Source organism: Mandrillus leucophaeus, unplaced genomic scaffold (genome assembly GCF_000951045.1).
Source record: "Mandrillus leucophaeus isolate KB7577 unplaced genomic scaffold, Mleu.le_1.0 Scaffold622, whole genome shotgun sequence".
Lineage (NCBI taxonomy): Eukaryota > Metazoa > Chordata > Mammalia > Primates > Cercopithecidae > Mandrillus > Mandrillus leucophaeus.
Window position 1 is genome coordinate 1,871,597 of NW_012106720.1, and position 22,199 is coordinate 1,893,795.

A 22,199-nucleotide genomic window follows, 5' to 3' on the forward strand; every position below is an offset into this window, starting at 1 on the left:
GTGCTTCTGATTTTTCCACTACCACCAGGGTCTCTGTCTTACCAGAACTCAGAACCAGCCTGTTTTATCTTAAAATCATAGATCCAGAGAAATAGCTTGACCTGACATTAGAGGTGATCTAGTTTCCATCATCTCAAATGTCACCACATTTCTTCTCCTTAAAGGCAGGGAAGGAAGGGCTAAACTGGAACTATAGAAAGGAGGATGGCACCATGATAACTCGCCAGCCCTGGCACAGAAAGTTCTAGTGCCCTCTAGAAACTGGATCATGTTGCAAAAGCTAATCATTGGAGGGGCCTCTCACAGAGATGTACGGCCGAGGTCTGGGCAGATCCTGCTAGAACAGGTATGCCTTGCTTTAAGCATTCAAAATAAGAAAATCTACATTACAAAGAAATGAGAGCATATTACTTCTACTTAAGTCAAAACAAGTCCTTCACCTACAAAGCCTAACATGTTTAAAATACAACTTATATTTTAAAAAATTTCTACTTTGCTTTTCGAAACATATCTACTCTAAAGCAAGGTACAATCCCTGCTTGCTTCCCACCGATTTCAGATCTCTATCTGGGCAAGAAGCTTCCACCAGGGTAAATGACAAATGAGCAAGAGCTTGAGCTTAGAGTTCCCAAGCCTGCCAGGTGGATGGTGCCATCCAAAGAGAAATAGCGGCAGTGGAGGGAATTATCAGGCTCAGCCCCAGAACCTTTATGCACTCTCACCTAGACCAAAAAGTGTGCGGCAGCCTTACTAAGGCCTGCCTACTGCTGAGTAGCCCTCAAAGAGGGGCCAGACACAGGCCAGTCCCGGATCATACTCACATGCAAAAAGCCACACAACTTTCAACAGCAAACTGCCTGATTTCCTACTGGAATGGTTTCAATCTTATGTATCAACTCTGTTGTTTCTAAGTCTCTGGAATCGGGGGGAGTGAGGAGGACATGCAGAATGGGCCCCAGGAGGCCAGAGATACTAGTTTCTTGGGGGACAACAGGAACAAAGAAATGAAGAGAACTTGAAGTTCTGAATGCTGCCATTAACCAGCCAGGTGACCTAGGGCAAGCCCCGTTTTCTGTGATTCACCTAAAGCAACAAGGTACTAGATCCCTAAGGGTCCTGCCACCGCTGATCTCTTGTGGTTCTAAAATATTGCATGACAGCAGTGAGAGAGTTGGGTCGAGAGAGCGAGAGAAAGAGAGAGAGAGAATTCTTCAAGGAGCATGCCATGGCCTGAGAATGGTTCTCTGGCAGCAGGATTCCCAGGCATGCCTAGCTGTGTGCAGTCAGCTGGTGACCTGGACCCCATCTGTATTTCCTGGGGGTCGTGCTGGGCTGCTCAGCAGAGAGCTCCTGGGGCAGCTGAGAGAACTCCCAGAACAACCCTGATCCAGGGACCCCGTTCATGCACTTCTGCATGCTGAGCCTGTGTCCTGCAGGCTGAGCCTGTGTCCTGCAGGCCCCTCCACTAAGACAGCCCTGTCAATTGGGTTCCTACTGCCTCTGTGAGACACAGCAAACCTGGAGAAATCAAATGCGCTAGAACCCTAGCCACCAGCTGATTCCCACAGCCACTGCGAGCCAGGTACCTGCAATCCTGACAGGGTCCTGCCACTTACTTGTCCCCACCATCCTCCCAACTTCTCTCAGGGTTGGGTGAGGCCTTCTTTAGTTGAAGGGCTTTCTGCAGTTGTTTAAGGGCCAGGCTCGGCCACCAAGCCCTTTGCTACATAAAGTTGACGTGACCTTCATACATACACACACTCACTGTGCCCCTACCTGCTGAAGTACCCGATGCCATCTGACTCCTTGCCTGAGCGGATAACTGGGCCACAGCAGCCCTGCATTGTGCTTCCTCTCCCTCTAATGCCTCTTCTGGCCTTCCCAGCTGAAGAGGTTCTTCAGCTTGGTAACCACGACTACGACACACTACTACCCCGAGGGTGGGAGTGTGTGATCTCGGGGCACGAAAGAATTATTTTCATCCCTTCACACCCACCCACCCGCTCTCCACTACTCCCCTGCCTCAGCAGTAGAGGCAAAGGAGCCAGTTCCTGGCTGGCTGGGCCAGGGAGCCCACTGAAGGCCAAAGCTTCATCTGGCAGAAGGCCTATATACAGAGGGTAGGCAGGGCTGTCTCCACAGGCAGGCAGGCAAGCTCCGCTCCAGGCTGGGCAACCCCAAAGGGCACGAAGAGGCCTCTACTCACACGCCAGCTTGCTGTCGAAGCTGGACAGGGCAATGGCAAAGGCCTGCAGCGCACACAGCGGGTAGTTGTAATCCATGGTGAACACATCCTCTGCTACCCGGCCAAACTGCATCACGATGTAGTCCGCTGGGGCCAAGCACAGGCACAGACAGAGAAAAGGACAGGGCAGGAATGGTAGAGCCAGGGAAGGATAGACAGACACCCAAACCACATGAGGGAAGAAAAAGTGAGAAGCGGAGATGCCAGGGGAATCACAAAGGAAGTAAAACAAAGGCCAATTGGGAGAAGTGGCAGCAAAGAGGTAGCAGATGGCAAAGAAGAAAGTAAGATGCATGTGAACACCAGGGGACAGAGAAGAGGAAAAGTCCTTTTAAGGGGTGTTCCCATGCCTGAGACTCTGCTGAATACACAGAATCTAGGACCAGGGCTGCAAAGACGGTTCTTGCAGGACCTCCCAGTCATTAGGGTTAGAAAGTTCCATACATCTAACCTAAGCTGTATAGCTCACATTCTTAAACTCTAGCCAGTGTAGGCAGTGGTAGGTGGGCTGAACCCTATGCTAAGGGCCTTGGGTATCCTACGGACCATAATGAGTAGGGACAGAAACACTCACGGTCATTGCCATGGATGATCTGGAAGTTCTTCACAGAGGCCTGTGTGACGCGCCCATGGAAGTTGAGTACATAGGACTGTGTGTCATCATTCCAGACAGGTGTCTTGTTTTGCAGCTCGATGATACTCTCCGTGTTCTTATTCTGCCAGCGTGCTAGCAGTGTCTCATGCTCCTGGGAGGGCAGCCTCACCTGAGCCAGGCCCAGGCCTTTGGCACCATGACCACCCCAAAGAGGGATCTATCCCAGGAATGGGGGTCCTTAGATTTCCCTAGACCTACAGGGCTTTCTCATATGGTATCCCCTCCACATATACACATCAGCTGGAGTTCTGCCCTTAGAAGCTCATGCAGAGACTAGCATGATGGGGAAAGAGGGGAGTGAAGGGTAAAGGCTCACGTTGCGGGGGCGGATGGAGACTCTCTCGTGAACCATGTTCATGCCTGGAACAATCACGCTCATCTTCCGAGGCCCCTTGAAGCCTAAGACGTTTGTCTCCTGGGAAAGAGAATGCAACACTGGCCACCTGAGGCATCTATTTACCTACTGGAGAAGGTGGGGGGGACGGGAATAAAAATGAAGAGCTAGTTCCCACCATCTCCACTCCAAAGTCTAACACGCATCTCTCTAAACCTAACACGGCCAGAACTGAGCTCCTGCATCTCTACTCTGCCAGAACTAGCTCCTCTTATGCGTCATCCTTGCTTCCGCTCACGGCAATGCAATTCTTCCATTCACTGCGGCAAACTACTTGGTCACACTCAAAGTCCTCCATTCCACATCCTACTTCTAATCCATCAGGAGTTTCTATCAGCTCTACCTTCCAATTATACCCAGAACTCCACCACTTTTCACCACTAGCTTCTCTCACCAAGATCATTGTAACAGCCTTTACCTGGACTCCTGGTTTCTGTTCTTGGCCCTCCTATTCCTCCTTCCCACCATCTGTTCTCAACACACCAGCCAGTGCTCAGGCACGTTAAGTTGATCTTTCTCCTCTGCTCAAAACCCTCCAGTGGTTCCCCAGCTCACTCCGAGTAAAAGCTGGAGATGTGACTTTACCTGCACGTGGCCCCATGACTTTACTCGCCTCACCATTTACTCCCTGGTGTCTACTCCATTCCTTCTTCATACCAGGCATTCAGGACTTTTGCCCTCACTGTGTCCCCTAGACATGTACACTGCTGTTTTTCACTTCCTTCTGGTCTTTACTCAAGAGCTACCTCAGTGAGGCCCTCCCTGCCATTCTGAAAATCTCACACATACCTTGACATTTGCTATCCCTCCTCCCCTACTTTTTCTTCTTAGCGTTTTTAAAGAACATACTTACTTCACTGATAGATCTGTTTCATAGCTTGTCTTCCCTACTAGGGCTTTAAGTCCCATAAAGGTATACATTTATGTCTGTTCATTACCATATCCTTAGTGCCTCAAACAGTATGCATAGTTGGAGCTCAGTAAGAACTTGAAGACTCAGGCTGCCTCCCCAAAACTGGTCAGCAGGTGGCACCAAAGGATCATACAAAGTAGCTGTGAATTACTTCTGGCCTCCAAGAAGTGCCTATGCCCAGGGTGATGGGATACCTACTCCTCATTTTTAAAATGAAGAAACAGGTTCAAAGAGGTAGAGTAATCCCCTATATTTATATACCAGTTTGGACATTTTTGAGCTGTGTGACATTGCTGCAGCTGAGCTTCAGTTTCCTCATCTATAAAGAAAATAGGATCTACCTCTTAGGTTGAACTTTCAGTGAGATGACAAAGAGCCCTGTAATCCATGTAGAACCTGGCATGCCAGAGGGATGATCTGGGAAATGCACAGACAAGAACCCAGGCCTACCGTCTCCTTCTGTCTAAGAGACTCCTGGCCTGGACTGCAGAGAGCCAGGCCTGGTTTTCTGAGCTCCCCAAGTAGATGGCCGGCTGTGGTGTGAGCTCTGAAGTCAGGAGGAGACAGCCCCTGTCCTAGGCCAGGATCACTCCACAGAGGACAGCCCTTCTCCACACAGCCTTGTCTGCCCACTAAGATGGATGGGATAGGCCCTAGATCAGGCAACAAGTCTTGGGTTTCATATCTACCTTGGAAATCAGAGACCCCCGAACCTAGGACTCACATAGCACACAGCTGCCAGCTCCTGACGTAAGGTTCCACTTTCCAAAGTGGAGGATGAGGCCTTCTGAGGGTTGACTCCATTGTCATAAACAGTGAACTTGGTGCCCATCAAGTTGGACCTGAAATAAAGGCACAATCGGTATACAGTCTTGCACCCTCTGCCCCAGAGCAGAGAACAGCTCATCGTCTGTTCTATGAGGAGCCTGCAAAACATTCTGGACTGGGCCAGCAGCAGGCCCAGGGAGGCACAGTGCTCACTGAATCCACGTCTTTGAAGACACTTCGTGGGCAGAAGGCCTGAACTTGCTCTGAGTTGACTCAAAGTGCATTTCAGTTCGGTGAGAGCAATTCGGGGAGGTAAATCAGGATTCTTCAGAAGATTTATCTGGGGGAACATGGGAGTTCTCCTCATGGGAGGTGAGCAAACAGAATGGCATCTGATAAGACAGTGGAAGAGGCTTAGCACCCATGGAGAGAGGATGAGATCTCCCCTGTCACAGCCAGCCTAAGTCTCAGTCCAGTCCCATCTCCAGCTTTAGCTCCTGACCTCTCATGTTCATTTATGCTCCCCAAATCTGGTACTCTGTTTCTCAGCAAACCCTACCTCCCCACCACCCCCACTTGGAGGCCTAGGCTCAGAGCCTTCCTGCCCCTTCCCCACTGCTCCCCACTCCCAAGACTGCTGTGTGTCTCTTCCCTCAAGAGCTTACTCTTAGCCCTGTCCCTTGGCATTGACTATGGAGCCAAGGCAGCTCTTCCATAGTGGCCTGCATTATCAGTGACATCCTGGGGTTGGATCCATCACTCTCAGTGGACCTGCACCCACCTCCTGGGAACAGCTTGGGGTCGGGTATGTGAGGCCCATCTCCAAGTCTGGCTCTAGGCTGGCATAGACATAGGCCTCCAGTTGGATGTGATGATCAGAGAGGATCCTGGGAGAGTATCCATCCCTGGCCTAGATCTCCTTCAGGGAGATTCAGGCCCTCTAGAGAGAGCCTGCCCCTGCCCCTCCCTCCCACTCCCGCCTGCTTCCTGGGGGAATGCTAGTACCGCAGTTTCCCGATGTAGCTGTCCCCTCCTCGAGACAAGTCTGTTGGGTCCACAGAGATGAGGTAATTGGAAGTTTTACTCTTCTTTCTCTTCCTTCCCGCCAGGAGGAACACCTTGGGGAGTGGAACGAGGTCATATTCCAGACTCAGCCTCTGGTCTGCACACAGTCATGAGATCCACTCACACAGACTGTCTCTCCCTTGCTTCAGCTCCCAAACGCACATATGTGCACACACACAAATGCACTGGAAAACACAAAGATATGCACTGACCAGACACGAAGGCAGTTTCTTTGAGGAACTGAGAGGTCAGTGGTAGATATGAGATTTCCAGTCACATTTCAGCCCCTAGGATTTCAAAGGGCTGAAAAGCCTAGATGATAACATGCCCAGACCAACCCTACCTTCTTCCCGTCCTCACGGTCCATGTGCAGAAAGTAAGTGGGGTACATGCCCCGGTCCATCCCTTTCTTGTCCCGAGTGATGCGGCATTTGATGGTGATACCCTGGGGGGCTGGCCTCAGTGCAAACTCCTCAAGATCCTGGACCTCGACATCCACTGGTTGCTCTGGAGCTGTTGGGCTAGGGGCTGAGGCTGCCTCCTATGGGGACAGAACAGGCGCCTGAGTCCCAAGGACCCTAAGCAGCCCAAATTGGTGATCTGAGATCCAAATCTGCCTCCTAATGTGGCGGTGGGAGAGAGGGAAGGATCCTGGGATGGGGGCCTGGCCAGCCTGGGCCTGGGGTCAGGAGCTATCTTCCCAGCCCTGCCCTCTTCTCAACAGTTCCTAGAGGTGGAGATGGGAGATATGGGAGGTCCTCAGAGGTCATCCTGTCCAACTGCAGCTCCCCCTACACATCACCCTGCTGGCCTAGCTGAAAAGGTTAGGAGGCAAGGTGGAGGGAGGGACGTAAGAGGCCAGCAGAGAAGCTCCTAAAAGGTGTATGAGTCCAGCCCCAACCCCAAGAAAGCTAGCTCCCCATCATCTCTTCACACGCGCTCCACCTCTAATTCTGATGAGCAGTCCTTCAAAAACTGCTGCGGATGCAGACTCACTCACTCACCCTGACGGACTTCCTGCTAGTAGCAGAGCTGGGGCGGGTGTTACTATTTAGCTGGGAGGAGCTGGAGCTGTTCTCCTCCTCATCTTCCTCATCCTCTTCAAAGCTCATGCTGCTGGAGATGCCTGGGCCAAGGAGAGAATAAGAAGGGATGAACAAGGAGAAGTCTACCCTGCCCCTGAAATACACAATGGTCACATACGTTCAGACACTGACTCACCTATACCCACACTTATGCACATACTCTGAGCCATATGTACACGTACAGACTCACATTCACACATACATTCCCACACATGTCCAGATATACAAGGACATTCTCTCAGGTGCACACATGAGCCGGGGCTGGCCACAATCCTCAGGATATGTCCCCACCACCCAGTTTCAGCTCAGTCCCTACATTACCCCGCTTCCTAGCAGCCACCCTGCCACTGCCTCTTGTGTATCAAGGCCTGCACTGAGCTCACCTTGAACTGGGAACCTCCACTTCTGACCTCAGGCCTATTAGAGGCCTTGGCTGGCATAGGCCACAGAATCCGCCAGGGCACAGGCCTCAGCTCCTTAGCCCAATGTGGAGGGGACCCACTAACCCCTCATCTTTGCTCTGAGCTTCTATCTTAGCTGTCCTCCCGCCCGCCATTCCCCGGGAATGCCATCCCCATCCCCAAGTTGTCTCCAAGTCCTTTGTACAGGAAGCCATCCTTGATTAGATTCCTCACAATGTGTGTGGTGCTGCCAGACTTCTTCCCTCTGCCACCCTGCACCAGGGGCTCCCTAGGGCACGGCTTGTGATGGGAAAACTGAACAGAAGGTTTCCAGGGAGGATCTACCCCGCCTCTTGGTATCCTGGCCCTGCTCCCACTAGCTTAGCAGACATATAGGAAACTTCTTGCAAAAGGAGCTTTATCTAAGGAGCAAAAGGAAAACGAAATCTGCCCCAAAGCTGGGCCTCACTGGGGCGTTATCAGGTGCCCTGCCTAAGAGGTTCTCATATGTCTCCAAAGTGTGCCCCACCCCCACCCATCATGGTCAGGGAGGGACTTGGACACAGGAAGGCCATGCTCCTGGAAAAAGGAACATCTGAGAACCTGGGACTAAGTTTTGGGGGGTATCACTGGGCCCCCGTGGGGCTCACCCTTCCTCTGCATCGTGGCACGGAGATCCTGCCCACTGGGCCGTTCGCCTCCACCAGCTGCCGTCTCCCCTGCGTCCTGGGCGTGGTCTGACTGGCCCACAGTCAGGATCTGCACTGGGCCTTGGGCCTCAGACTTGTCTTCTGCCAGTGTTGCTGGCCCGCTGGTGCCTGCAGGCCACGGACACTCCTGAGTTACATCCAGGAGGAGGAGAGGAGGGCCTGGATTCTCAGACGTCCGTGGAGGGGATGAGGGAAGAGTGGGGAGACCCTCTGCAAAACTTTATTTACAAGACTGATTTTTATAAAACTAATGATTGAGGCAACCTGTTAACAACTGGTAAGCTACTAAGGGATGTGGGCTTCATTTCTTCTGCTCTTCCCCCAAGTTAATTGCCGAGGGTTGGTTTACAATACCTCGCATCCTTAAAGCAGATGGCAGCCATCTACAAAACCAACTGCACAGTGGAAAAAACAAGATGGAGAACAAGGATTGATCCAGACCACAGCCAAGGCCAGTAATCACTCATGGACACGGCCAGCTACAAGTGATCAATGCTGGTGTTTTCTTTCACAAATATACACACATACACACATGCAGTAACTCACATACATCATTAGAAGCATGGGCCCCTTGAAAAAGATTGCAATTGGCATACACTTGCCTTCCCAAGTGGAGCACCTCCCATCCCACGTCAGCCTTCCTACCTCTTACCACAGAGCTTCAGTAACAGAAGCAAGGCCTGACCCATACAGGTGGCAACCACCCTGCCCGCCTGCTGAGCTATGCCCAGAGTGCTTGGTCAGCTCCAGAAGCCCATGGCCCCTGACACATCACTGTCCAACCAAGATGCGGTGGCCTGGAAACCACTGTCCATGAGCAAAAGTTGAGGAAATGGGGTGTGTAGCCAAGAGACAGGACCTGGGGCAGGTGCCACCATCACTGTCCTTAATCTTTAGGGGTCTTTTCTGGAGAAAGAGGAGCAGAGGGAACAGGCTGGTCTGTGGTCCAGAGGATGGAACCTGGACTACAGTCAAGGGAAGTCCACATTATATGAAGAGCTGACAGCGAGGGCTGCACAAGGATGGGGCAAGCTGCCTGGGAAGCAGCACCCACTGCAGTGAGTGTCCTAGTCCAGGCTGGGTGAGATCCTCCTTGAGGGGTCGTGATAAAGGGTGCTCAGGCCAAGGTAGCTGAGGTGGGGGACGGTGGTTCTGGGCCACAGCTGAGTAGGACTTCACTTCCTGGCGGTGTGGTGGGCATGCCCACCCCCAGAGGCAGCCCGGGTACCTCCCAAGCTAGGTGAGGCCTGTGAGCCACCTGGTGGGGGTGCCCCGAGTGGCAGTCTGTGTCTTCCCTGAGGCTGTTCATCCTATCCCTCCCCTCCAAGTCAGGAGGACAAACCTTCCCCAGCCCTACAGGGGAGTCCAGGCCTGCTGGGGAGGGCTGTAGAGAATGCAAGCTGACCTTTGTGCTTTCCCTTCTTCTCCTTCCTAGCGGCGCCACCCTGGCCCCCTGCTGTGGCTGCTGCCTTGGTTCTCTTGGCTGAAGCTGGTGCTGTTGGGCGTGTGGCTCCCAGCTGCACACTGGCGAGTGAGTCGGCCTCTTGAACTGCTCAGGAAACATCCCCAGACGGAGAAAGAGAAACAGGCACTGGGTGAGACCAGAGCTCCCACCTGAACACAGTCCCCAGCACAGCATTTTCAACCATACCCTGAGTCCCACCAGGGCCCCTGTACCACTTCCACAGCCCACAGAATCAGGCCCACTCACCTCTACTAGGCAAAGATTCCAGGGCAGGCCCAGCTGGAAGGAGGCAGCACCCCCAGCCCAGTGTGATCAAGTCAACAGCCAGACCAACACCTGTGATCAGCCAACAAACTAAGCACTCAAAGTTCTGGGCCACCAAACCGTACTGAGCCTGAACAGAGGCAGGGAGAATGTCCAAGAAGATATGGCCTCTGAAGATGGTGAAGGAGGAACAAAGGCTGCATCTTCTGGAAGAGACCACAACCAGGGCAAGCACTCCAGGGAGCCTATGAGGGGGCTCTGCAGGGATGAGCCCATGGGAGGCTGGGGTATAGGAGTGCTCAGAACAACTCTGGGATACAAGAAGCTACAAGCACCAACAGTGAGGTCTCAGAAGGGTTCCGGCTGGTGGCCTCCAAATTCTCCATACTGTAGAATCCCAATCTGCTCAAAATCCTTGAATGGTTTCTGATTGCTCTTAAGATGAAGACCGACATTCTCTCCCTTCCCCTAGGTCTAAACACATACTCCCCACCTCTGGAGCACCAAGAGTTGCAGCCACACCAGGCTGGTCTGGTGCCTCACATGCACGGCACTCCCTTTTGCCACAGGGCCCTTGCTCCTGCTGCCTGCACTGCCTTCCCCCTCACCCCCCCTCAGTGATCAGCTCCCATTCATCCTGCAGATTTCAGCTTGGATGTCACCTCCCGAGGGAAGCTGTGCCTGCCTCCCTAGTCAGCGCAGGTGTTGTCATCTATTCACAGAATTTGGCTTCCTTCCACAAAGCACACCCATGACGGTCTGTTTAACATTGTCTCTCCACCTAGACTGTAAGGTCCATGAAAGCAGGGACCACACCCATTTGTGCTCACTCGGGACCTACAGCCTCTAATCCAGAACCTGACACAAACCTCAATAAATATTTAAGAAATGAATGAATGTGTAACATGAATGAGTATACCCAGCAGGTCAAAAACCAGGATGAACTGTGAGCTCTGATGTATATCAAACTCCCTCCTTTTCCTCTTGGAATGATCCCCTGTATTTGACGCCTGTAGCCAGCAGAGGGCAGAGAGGGAGGCAGCTAATGCTGTAGGTGGGTGGGAGTGGCCTTGGAAACACCAGTTCCCGGGTAGGCCACCCACATGTGCAGCAGCCTCCCAAGAGCTTTGTCCACCATTTGGACCTGGACAAAGACTGGGCCCCCAGAGAAGCAGTAGGCACCTCCCAGAAGTCAAATGTCACATGTTCAAATGTCCTCTGTGAAAAAGGTGGAGGCCCAGCCCAGTCTGGCATGTCAGCAGGGAATAGCCATCAGCTGATTTTGGACTTTGGAACACACCATGGCTCCTTCGAGTACCAAAGCCCTAAGACAGAGAACTCTCCCCATTTTATAAGGGAGGAAACAGATCCAGAGAGGGTAAATGGCGTGTCCCAGTCACAAGTAAGCAGGTAACTGGTAGGGGCACGACCAGAAACTATCTTTTTCTCTTTTTTTTCTTGCTGGATTGCAGTGGCACGATCATAGCTTACTGCAGTCTCGAACTCCTGGGCTCAAGTGATCCTCCTACGTAGCTGGGAACACAGGCGCATGCCACCACACCCTGCTAATTTTTTTTTTAAAGATGGGGTCTCACTATGTTACCCAGGCTGGTCCTGAACTTCTGCCCTCAAGTGATCCTCCTGCCTTGGCCTCCCAAAGTGTTGGGATTACAGGCGTGAGCCACCTGGCACAGAAACTGTCTTTTGACTTCAGTCCTGCACTTATGCCAGAGGTGCTACTTGTACCACAGTCTTTCTGATGACCTGGCATCATCTGGAACACAGCTGACAAGAAATACTTGCCAAAATGACTGCACATCAATGACCTCTCATGATGTTGGCCTCTGGCACAAATTGGCAGGGCCCACAATCCTGGGTGCAGGCCCCCATTCTATATGCAGCCTCACTCACCCAGCTGCCAGGCTTGGCAGAGCTGGGGCTGTGATGCCACACAGCCACAGGCCACGTGCCATGTGACCCAGAACAGTGGCCGCCTTCCTGGCAGGGTACAACTACCACCCTTGAGATGGCATTCACAAAGGAAGTGGAGGAGGTGGCTGCCAGCAAAGGGTGGGGCTGGGGCCAGCTCTGTGAGGACCAGCTGGGGCTGCCTCTGAGACAGCTGGGCTGAGGTCCCCGTTCCCCTTTTCTGAAGGCCTCTCAAGTAGAGTACAGACATACCAGGTATGGTCAGGGTGCTGAACTGACACACACACGGGAATTAGCATGAAGGAGCTTTTCATTAGGGAGGCAACACAATATGGAGGAGAGACCATTTGGCGTCTGTTAGGTCTGGGTTCAAAGTCTAGCCCTGCTGCTCACTAGCAGAGTACTATGAGCAGGTCACTGAGCCCCTCAGAGCTCACGTCCTTACTGATTATGTGTGGATAATGCGTTCCTGTGAGGATGAAATGAGATAATGCAGGTAAAGCCTCTAGCACTGTACTTAGCCACCGGCAGATGCACAGCCAGCCTTTATTAGAAGAAACAGAGTGGGCTTCCTCGGAGGATACACGTGCACAGAGAAGACCGAGCCTGTATGATGTGCCCAGCCACAAAATGGGCACCAGGCAAATGAGACTCAACTGCTGCCCTCCAACGTGCAAAGGGCTCAGGGAGCTATGGGTCAGTGGAACACAGAGAAGAACCTGGAACACTTCGAGGCAGGGTATGGGGCCAGCAGTTAGATGAAAAAGCCCTGAGGTGAGGCAACTACCAGTAATTCAATGTATCTGGAGGCTCCAGGTCATAAAGAAGCCACTGAAGGAGGGGAGCACCACGACTGCTAAGGTTCTTCCTAACCGCAAAAAGCCAGATGCCTGCAACCTTCTTAGAATTACTATTTGGTGAAGTAGCAGCCTGGATTAGTAGTACCAGCAGGGGGCAGTGGAGACTGAGTCTGAGTCCTCCTTTTAAGCTCAGAGAGCCCAACCCTCATCAGTCTGGCCTAGCCTACTCTTAACCTAACCCAAGCAGGAAGGAGGGTCCTGAGAGCAGAGATGTGCTGAAGCCATTCTCTCTCCAGGATGAGCTGCAGAGAATTTCTCCCATCTGGGCTCTGCCGAGACCTGGCACATTTAAGGATGGGAGCTGGAGGCTCCAGGTCACTACAGCTCTTAAGGAGTTGTGAGCCAGAGACAGGGATCTGCAAGTCAGAAGCCAGGCAGACACAGTGCAGAGAGGGAAGGAAACAGGTGTTTGTGCTGAGACACTGGTTGGTATGGGGCAGGACAGTGAGATGCATTCCTCTCAGGATGCAGAATACTGGTGGAGCAGGTCATCTACTCTTAGAAGCTGCCTCCTGCACTCACTGAAATGCTCCAGATCAAAACTTGGACTTCTGAACTCCTGGCTTCATAAAAGGTTTAGCCTTCTGGCCTCAGCGCCTGATTCAGGAGGTGACAGCTGGAGCATATGCAGGTGCCCAAAGCTACAGGTCCACCTTCCCTCTGCCCTCCCTACTCAGCTGTCTGCCTGGGCTAGAAGCCACACACAGCCTGGGCATCCCCCATCAGGTCCAGCCCCACACGGTGGGCAGGAAGTGAGGGGCTCCCCGAAGCAGTGACAGGATGTGGGGCGGCAGGCAAGGTATACCTTGGTAGCTGGTGCTGCCACTGCTGCTGAGGTAGGACTCCACCAGGGGGGCTTGCTCCTCCGACTGCCGGGCCCGCCGGCTCCGGGGCCGCCCATCTGCATTGGCCTGCACCATCAGGGGCTCCTGGCGCTTCTTCTTCTGCTTCTGCTCCAGCAGGGCCCGCTATGGAGGCAGAGAGCTTGGCTGACCCACTGCCTCCACCAGGAAGGAAGGGCTCCCAGTTCTCAGTGGGTCCACAGCCCACCTTGGGCCAAGGCCCCATGTCCTTGGAACCCCAAGACTTGGGGTCCAGGAAAAGGAGGCAAAACAGGGTCCAGGTGGCTGCCTTGACAGATCACAGCACAGGCAGCTCTCCAACTGCAGTCACCCAGCTGCCTGAGGGGTAGAAGCCCATGTGCCGTGCAGGGTTAGTGCTGAGCTGGGAGAGAGTGCACCTCTCTTCTTCCACATGGGAATCCCATTCCCCAGTCAGACGGGATCATCCAGGGAAGATGGACAGCCCTGCCCCTCTGCCCTTGGAGATCCCAGCCCAGACTCTTCCCTTCCACCCAGCCCCAGGCCTACTCACCTGCCGATCAAGCTTCTGCTGCCTCAGGTTTCTGCCCTCATCATCTAAGACACTGCAGAGCGAAAGAGGGGTTTTCAGGGCTTGCCCATGAGGTGCCAGGATATATCCCAGAGCCCAACCCCAGCATATCTGGGCTCTTTAAACCCATCCCATCATGGCTTCTGGGACTCAGTGAGCCCACATGGTAGAAGGAGGAAGGGTGGAGCCTGCCATCTTGAAACCAGCTTGAACCAAAAGGGCTTGAGCTGCCACTTTGGAATCCTGCTAGAACCCCTGTTTCCCCAAGCACACCCCAGTAAGTACTGGATGAGACCCTCCCCTCAGATCCCTGAGCAGGGCCAAGCCTGACTGAGATCCAGGAAAACTATCCAGAGGCATCCCAGCAACAAGCCAGGTCCAAGGCCAGGCTTCAGACAAACCCAGGGGGCTGCTCCCTCCGGCTGCCTACTGGGATCTCACCAGCCCCAGCCTTTCCCCTCCTTTCCACCATTCTAGAGGAGGCTGCGGTCCTCTGGGACAGACCCTTTCCCCATCCATTCAAAGCAAACTCCTAGCTTTCCAAGTGGGCAGAATAGAGTGCTGACTTTGTCTACTCCCCTTCCCCACTTAAAGAGGGCAGAAGGTCCTCCTTCTCATTTGAGAGAATGAAGCTAAGAGACTAACCAGTCCCTCAGTGTACAGGGCTTGGGCCACACAGAGTTGTCTGCAGGGTGGACACAACACATCAACGTACAGCCCAGCAACCAGCCACCAGGTCCTTCCCAGGCTGTAGACATGGCACAGGCAGCCCGGGGGACATCAAATCCTTGAGCCCCACAAGTCTTGGGACAGGGAGCCTCATCTCACCCAGACTGGCCGTGCCTCTGAGGAAGTCAGGGCACAAGTAGGGAGCTGGTAACTCAAACCACTTGGCTTTTGGCTAGCCAGAGACACATGCATGAGACCTAGGCCCAAATGCTACAAAGGCCAAGGTGTGAGCAGCTGCATGGGGTGAGGTTGGAGCCTGAGGATCTGAGCTCTGGGAAGCCCCAGGCGGCCCTGGCCCAGTTATTCTGAAGCTGCCCCTGAACCATTGTGTGCGGGTACCTGCACAGGCATGCCCGAGTGCATTAGGTTTGTGCGAGGCCATAAGGAAGTGTGTGAATATCTCGTGTGTGTGCACACATGCATGCAGACACCTGTGAAGAAGTGGGTGTGCTTGTGTGAAGGTGAGTGCAGTGTGTGTGTAAGGGTGAAACATGAGGTCACATCACCCTGAGGACAAAGTGAAGTCACTTTCACCTCCTCCTGATGGCTAGCCCTTTCTAGCTGGAACATTCATTGACCTACATGAGCCTTAAACTACTTACATCTCCAAGGGAGCCAGTCAGAGGGTAGAAGGAAGCCCCCATATCACAGACTGCCCACCACCCACCACCTTGGCCACCATCTATGAGGACTATGCATGTTTTTAACTAGAAGCTGTCCTGCCTACTTGACAGCTGGGAAGGCCTTTCCTGGTACCCACGGGCTGCTCTGCATGCCTGAGGAACCCCAACTGTGATCTGGGGCTGTGCAGAACAGCCTCATTCACCAAACCCTCAGCTGCCAGAGCACAGGAGAAAACACTACTCAAGTGCCATACTTCCAGGCCTCGGTCTTCGTGAAATAGCCCATCTGCCTAAGAGGGCACAGCTGCATTTGGGGCTCCCCGAAGGCATTGCCAGGACCACAGGATGCAACCAGGTCTCTAAATATTCCTGCTGGCTGAAAGGGTGGGCATCCCATCGCAGAAGGCACGCACCCAGGCTGGAGGATTGCAGTGAAGACTTGTGAAGAAAGGGTTCAGGACCAGGGCACAAAATGCCTCAGGGCCCTGCCAGGCCTGAGAGGCTACAACCCTCCCCTGTCTCTACAGCTCAAGCCAACAGCCTGACTGAATAAGCAAAGTCAAAGCATTTGCCCACAGATGGACTTGAAAGGGTCAGACCCGGACACCAGTGTCCCCCATGGTCAGCCACACGCGCAGTGCATACGCATCACAACTTTCAGCACACACATGAAAAATGCAGTCTAAGCTCTGTACAATGGCCCCTGGCTGACAGAAGCAACAGGATCTGGAATCTAACTGTGCTCCACTTGCCAAGCTCTGTGCCTGGGCACAGGGCAGCTATAAACCCCACTGTCATGAGCCAGTGGCCTGGCCCCTGTGCAACCTCCACAAGACAGTGCTGGCTTCCCTTTGTGCCAGCAGGAGGGGCCATTCCACAGCTTTCTAGGTAGTCGCAAGCCACTCACACTTTCAGAGGGCAGGGACGGGGCAGTCACCTGGGCCATCCCCAGCCCTGGGCTTGGCTGAGCAAGACAAAGAAGATGCCTTCCATGGTGCTGACGCTCACATCGAGAGTCATTTAGAAAAGGGGACATCCAGCTGAGAGGTGAGACTCACATCAGCAATGCCACCTCCGGAAATGCTGGGTCACAGCAGCTGCTCAATGACAAAAGGTATTTGCAGCTATAGTGGCCTCACTGCCCAGCGCCTTCTAATGCTCTCATCCATGCATGGGGCACGTTTCCCTACCATAGGCCCTCGTCCCCTGCCATGGACTACGCACAGTTATGCCGGAGGCAGGAGGCTGCTTTCCATGAAAACATTCCTTTCTCCTCCTCTGCCTCTACCTCCATTTCCTGATGGGGGAGAATGATAAAGAGCCACAGGCTTCGGTAACACTGATTACTAGGTAAGATTACACGTAGAAAGGACTTAACCACTGGCCTTCAGAGAAAGATGGATGAACACAAGGGTTAGGCTTCTGAAAAGAAGTTCCAGAAACAGATATCCCCAAAGTACCTAGAGAGCCGCCTACCACCTCACCCACCGGCAGGCATTTGCAAGCACACAGAAGGAAAGAAGCATGCACAGCTGGGAGGCGGCCACTGGGGAGAAGCCACCTGTGCCTGGCTGAGCAAGACCCAGCTAGGAGGGTCTACACTAAATTTACTAAAATGGGGAGGCTCTGACAGTGGGCACGACTCCTGGTAAAGCAGTGTTTCTAGAAGAGCCGCAAGGGGACGAGGTGGACCACGATTACCTAGCAGTGACGAGCTTGTACCAGGTGGGTGTTCCTAGTGGACAAGTGCGCAGCAACTCCCCCTGGTGAATAACAAAGAATCCCCAGCCAACAGCAGCTGTTGTGGAGACCAAGGGCAACCATGATGGCTGTCTCCAGGAAGAGCAGAACCAAAAGCTCCCCTGGCTTCCTCAGCAGGCCCAGTTCCCTTCTCCACCCCCACCCAGATGGCCCTTCCTCCTCATCTCCACCCCAGCACCATTCCTAAGGCATCTTCCTTTCTCACCGATACTTCCCCAGCCTGCCTGTTTCTGATGGGCACTGTTCTAGCTGCACTAAACCATAACCACACAAGGAGACAGTAATGGCTTTTTAATGACTTCAGCTCCAATTATGGAATAACTGCCAAGCCCAGGCTGCCAGCTGCAGCCCCGCCAGGAGACTCAGACGGGAGACAGGGCGCTGATGGATAGGTCTTTCAGCTGACCCTGGAGGCTCCTCCATCACCGGCGCCTCCTGCTGGGGGCCTGAACAGGGAGGCTCAGAAAAGCCACTGGCTCAGTAGGGTCAGAGAAACCCAGGCTTCAGCGTCCACAAATCCATCCGCTCTGGCCAGCACCAACAAGACAGCAGCTTCACCTCTGAGGGAGCCCGCCCCTCTACATCCACTCACTTCCCCCAAGGCACCCCACAGATATCGGAGCAGTCAACCACGATTGACAACAGGGGGCAGGGACACAAGGACAATTCTGTGCCCTGGAAAAGCACACACGGCCAACATCCTCTAGCCTGTTTCCCTCCCTCTCTTCGTAGACTCTACCTTACAGGTGCCAGCTACTCCACCAGCGCTAACCAGAGGCCCAAGGGTCAGGGAATCTAGGGACAGACCCAACCCTCCGGACACACTTCCCATGTTCACTTCACCCTCCCCTCTTCCTGCCCTCATTCTTTCCCCTCAGTCACAGTGGACGCTACCCCTGCTGGACCCAGGAAATCAGAGATGTGGGCTGTCAGGAGAGGAAAGGCCGCCAGGGCAGCTGGCTGCAACCCTGTGCCCAATGCCGGATCCTCGGAAAGTCCAGATCTGTGGCTTCTGTTGCCTGGCAACTTACTGGGATACAGTGGGAACCAGCGTGGCTCCAGAAGGGAGAGGACCACACTGCTCACAGGAGTTCCAGCCTCCCAAGATGCACCATCTCTATTCCAGCCAGCAGTTCCCAAATTTACCAGGTGCATTCAAACTGCTGGAGGGACTAAGCCCTGACTCGGTCATTCAGAACTGCCGAGCAACATCCCCCAGAATCAACCCACTCCTCTCTCTCTTTGTAAAAGCAAGTGCCATGGATGATTCTAATGCTCAGCCATGCAAATGCGACCATGAGCCACAGCTGGGGATCTCTAAAGAACAAGAAAATCAGGGAGTTGTTATAAGACTGTCGCCAGAAGTGAAGTGGTGGGTCCAAGTGCCCAGGGCACTTCGGAGGCCGAACCTAGCAGCAGAACTGAAGGAGTCAGGAGTCCCATTACTCCCTAGAAAACAAAGTGAGGAAGTGGTGGGAGGATCCTAACAAGGGCCAGGAGGAGGGGAAACCCAGAGACTTGCTTAGGTTCAACCTAAGGAAGAACTTAAAAGTCACAGCCATCTGATCGGAGGCCGTGTGGCAGGGATGCCATAGGGAGCATCCACACTGAGAACTAAATGACCTGTAAGGGCTCTTCCAGCCTGAGATTCTCTTTCTGTGACCTACAGTGTGCTTTTCAAGCAGTGCTACAGGAGGCCCCATGGTGGTGCAAGAGTACTGTATCCCTCAGGTGTGCTTTGAACCCAGGTATGGGGCTGGGAAAGCCAAGGAAGCCCTAGAGGCTATCCGGGGATGCCACTTTGATTCAAAGAAGTGGACGTCTTGTCTGTGCTGCAGACACAACCAGGAACCTGATAAGTTCCCTGCTCTCAATTAGTTCGTGACCAAGTGAGAGAAACACCAGGCAATGGCCTCAGGACCATGAAGACAAGGGCACCGAGGACAGGGCCACCCCAATCGCACCCAGCATGGTCCTCCAGTATGCCGTGGGCCTTAGTCCTTCCTGACTCTCGCCGCTCCACTTCCAACTTATCAAAGGCTGTCAATGTACTAAGGGCATTTAATATTCCTCAAGAACACAGGTAAAGAGAAACTGGCAGAATTAGAAATTATTAGTACTAATAGAAAGAAACAAAAGAAAAAAAATTCCAATTGTTAAACTTTATAAACTCAATGGCTCCCTTTGAAGTCAGAATGTGAGATTAATCCATGATCATTATACACTGAGCCAAAATTACCCATAAGAAGATTATCACCAACTATCATTTCTCTAAAGACAATAAGCTGGGCCCAGGGAATGCAAGGTGTAACCATTAGAGAGGGAGTAAAACCCTCACCAGCAGAACTAGCAAGAAGCCAGCCAACACCTCTCTCCCAAAACCAAACGCCACATACCAGTTCTGACATGCTGTGACATTAGGGAAACCTCACATCAGTCAAATCACATGCGTGCCACTCCCTGCCCCCACTCCCATCTGCAAGTAAAATGCTTTGTCTGTCTTCTGCCCCAGTTTTCTCTGTGATCAGACAGCATGTGGCTTTGACTGCAATCAGCAGCCCAGTTAATGCAAGAAGCAATTTGAATCTCCTCCTCTCAGCCCAAGTCTCTCATTTCAGAAGTCTACACCCCAAGTCCAGTGCTTTCCCACACTCAGTGTGTGCCCAGAAAGACCCCAGCAGGGCAGGGGGGATCCTGGCAACTGTTGACATAGCCTGCCTCCAGCTACACACACCCCCCGACAATAGAACGAGGAGGCGGGGTGACAGACATGGGGAAAGCAAGCAGCGCAGGGCTATAAGGGTGTCGAGATGCTCCTTGGGGCCAGGCTTCCAGGGAGGCAGAATTCTATGCTTCAGGGCTGAGTCTGCCGCCCAGGAAAGGAATTGGAGGCATGGGGGTGGAGGGGAGACAGTAGTTGGACCTGGGCTGGGGCAAGTGCCAAATCACTCCTTGAAGGATGCCAGGGCCCTAGGCACTTGCTAGAACAGAGTCATTTCCCAGAGACAATTCTACCTTCCTGGGCCACCTTTCCCAGGAATAGGCTTAAGCCATTCCGTTTGAGGCAGATTTTCTCTAAGACCCCTGCACACACTCTACAAGTTGCTTTAGTCCCTGGCTCCCTGGGAGAAGCTTCCTAGAACCATGTCTTGGCCTGGCCCACCTCCAGTTTGCCAGATCCTAAATACGCCATCATCTCCACAGTCACAAGTGTTGCCCCTCCCACCCTCCTCAGTCCATGGCCACCACCCCGCCATCTGGACCCCCACACACAGGTACTGCCACAGCACCGGAGTCCACTCAGCCCACAGGCCCTGCCCAGGCACCTCTGCCGCGTGGCTAGAAAAGGTTGATGACACTCTGTGGGGTTGCACTGTCTTCTAGAAGGTCCTCAGCCCACATGTGCCAAGAAAGGCCAGGATCCTCCAGAAACTACCTGTGCCCCAGCATGGAAGTCTGTCCGGGGCAGCAGCTCTCCTGAGTTAGCGCAGCCCCAGTCCCTGGTTCCATGATGGAAACAGCTCCCTGATCCGTGTGAGACTGAAGTGTGACTACATGTGTCTGCAGGAGATCCTATGGGTGACTTGCATGTGGGCACGTGTGTGTGTTGCTGGTGGTGGTGGGGAGAGACACAAAATAACCTGGAAACCCCTGAATCCCCCACAGGAGCTGAGATTAGAGGTAAAAATTCTCAAGAGAAACCCTGAGTTCCCAAGCCACGTGCCTGTTTTCAGAAGGATCTGCTTTTAACAAGCCTTAGGCGGTTTCAGCTAGTTTCTATTTGGGACGCTGTCTGGACAGACTCAGAGAAGAGCCCTGTCAGAACTATTTTCTGTCAGTGACTGGTATGAGGCTCTAACAGAGAGCAGGCTGTGTTACAAGGCGGGTTCTGAGGATCTGATCCTGCCGTCCGCTAGCATGTGCACCTGGGTCCCCAATAACACAGTAGGCCTTAGGAGTCCAGCACCCTTTTTACACACGTCCCTCTAGGAGGCCTAGAGACAGCCCCGTAGCCCATGGCAACCAAGGAGCCAATGGGTGGCCAAGAATCTGGCGCTACCATGGCGATGAGCTCCTTTCCTTGGTAATAGAGAGAATGGAGTAGAGTGGAGAGGGAAAGGCCTGCACCTGTGAGGGGCCCCCAGCGACCACCTTCCTGCCCCCTTCCCACGCAAGTGGGAAAGTCCAGTCATCCTTGAGATAGACCACAGTGCCTGGCAGCAAAGAGTGATGGGCTTCCCTGCATGTGCCTGGATTCTTGAGAGCTTTTGTGCATGTGAGGGCAGTTCTATGCACTGTGAGCTGGTGTGTGTCTAGGTATAGACCTGCTAGCAAGCAGATTATTCAGTGTCTGAAAAGGACTGAGTAGCACTTGTGAGTGAGAAGCAGGTGTCAGTTATTCTCCAGATACAGCAGGTGGACACGCACAGATATGCAGGCATGTGTCTTTGTGAGCCCAAGAATTCTTGTGTGTAGAATATACGGGTGCATGTCCATATGACCACTGGTGTGGTCTTGGTTCAGAATAACTGTCTTCACGGATCCATGCTTTGAGAGTGTGAACCGACCAGCAGCAGAGTCTTTGGCCCAAAGCTCGGACGTCCTGTGGGTGCATGCGTGCAGATGTATGAGCGTGTGCGCGCACCCAACACAGGCGTGTGACTGGGGTGCTGGGCCTAGGAGGGGGCTCAGAGCAGTGTGGGCTCCCTCCGCAGGCGGCCACATGGTGCTGCCTGACCCAACAAGGCCCACACAGGCCCCTTCCAGCAACCCTGGAAGATAAGCGGGTGGAGCGGGGCAGGCGGGATCAGTCCGCAGGGGCCCTCAAAGTTGAGGGAGGAAAGACCAGCGACTCCAACCCGCGCCCCAGTGCTGGGATAGGTGGGGAGGGCAGCGGTGCCCTGCGCCCCGGCCGCGTATCCCGGGCCAGCTCACGTCCC

The 22,199-nt window shown here is 53.4% G+C and overlaps 1 protein-coding gene across 1 annotated transcript in view; it reads right to left on the minus strand.

Moving 5' to 3' along the window:
* Positions 1–1,981: 1,981 nt before the first annotated feature.
* TUB (tubby bipartite transcription factor) overlaps positions 1,982–22,199 on the minus strand; it is a 64,125-nt gene continuing 43,907 nt past the window's right edge. Inside the window, exons 3-13 of the mRNA XM_012000253.1 lie at positions 14,129–14,180; positions 13,560–13,722; positions 9,642–9,785; positions 8,177–8,344; positions 7,045–7,166; positions 6,384–6,581; positions 5,981–6,093; positions 4,932–5,049; positions 3,217–3,315; positions 2,820–2,991; positions 1,982–2,332 (exon numbers count right to left, since the gene is read on the minus strand). Coding sequence (XP_011855643.1) covers positions 2,199–2,332; positions 2,820–2,991; positions 3,217–3,315; positions 4,932–5,049; positions 5,981–6,093; positions 6,384–6,581; positions 7,045–7,166; positions 8,177–8,344; positions 9,642–9,785; positions 13,560–13,722; positions 14,129–14,180 — 1,483 coding nt within the window. The 3' untranslated portion in view covers positions 1,982–2,198. The remainder of the gene's footprint in view (positions 2,333–2,819; positions 2,992–3,216; positions 3,316–4,931; positions 5,050–5,980; positions 6,094–6,383; positions 6,582–7,044; positions 7,167–8,176; positions 8,345–9,641; positions 9,786–13,559; positions 13,723–14,128; positions 14,181–22,199) is intronic.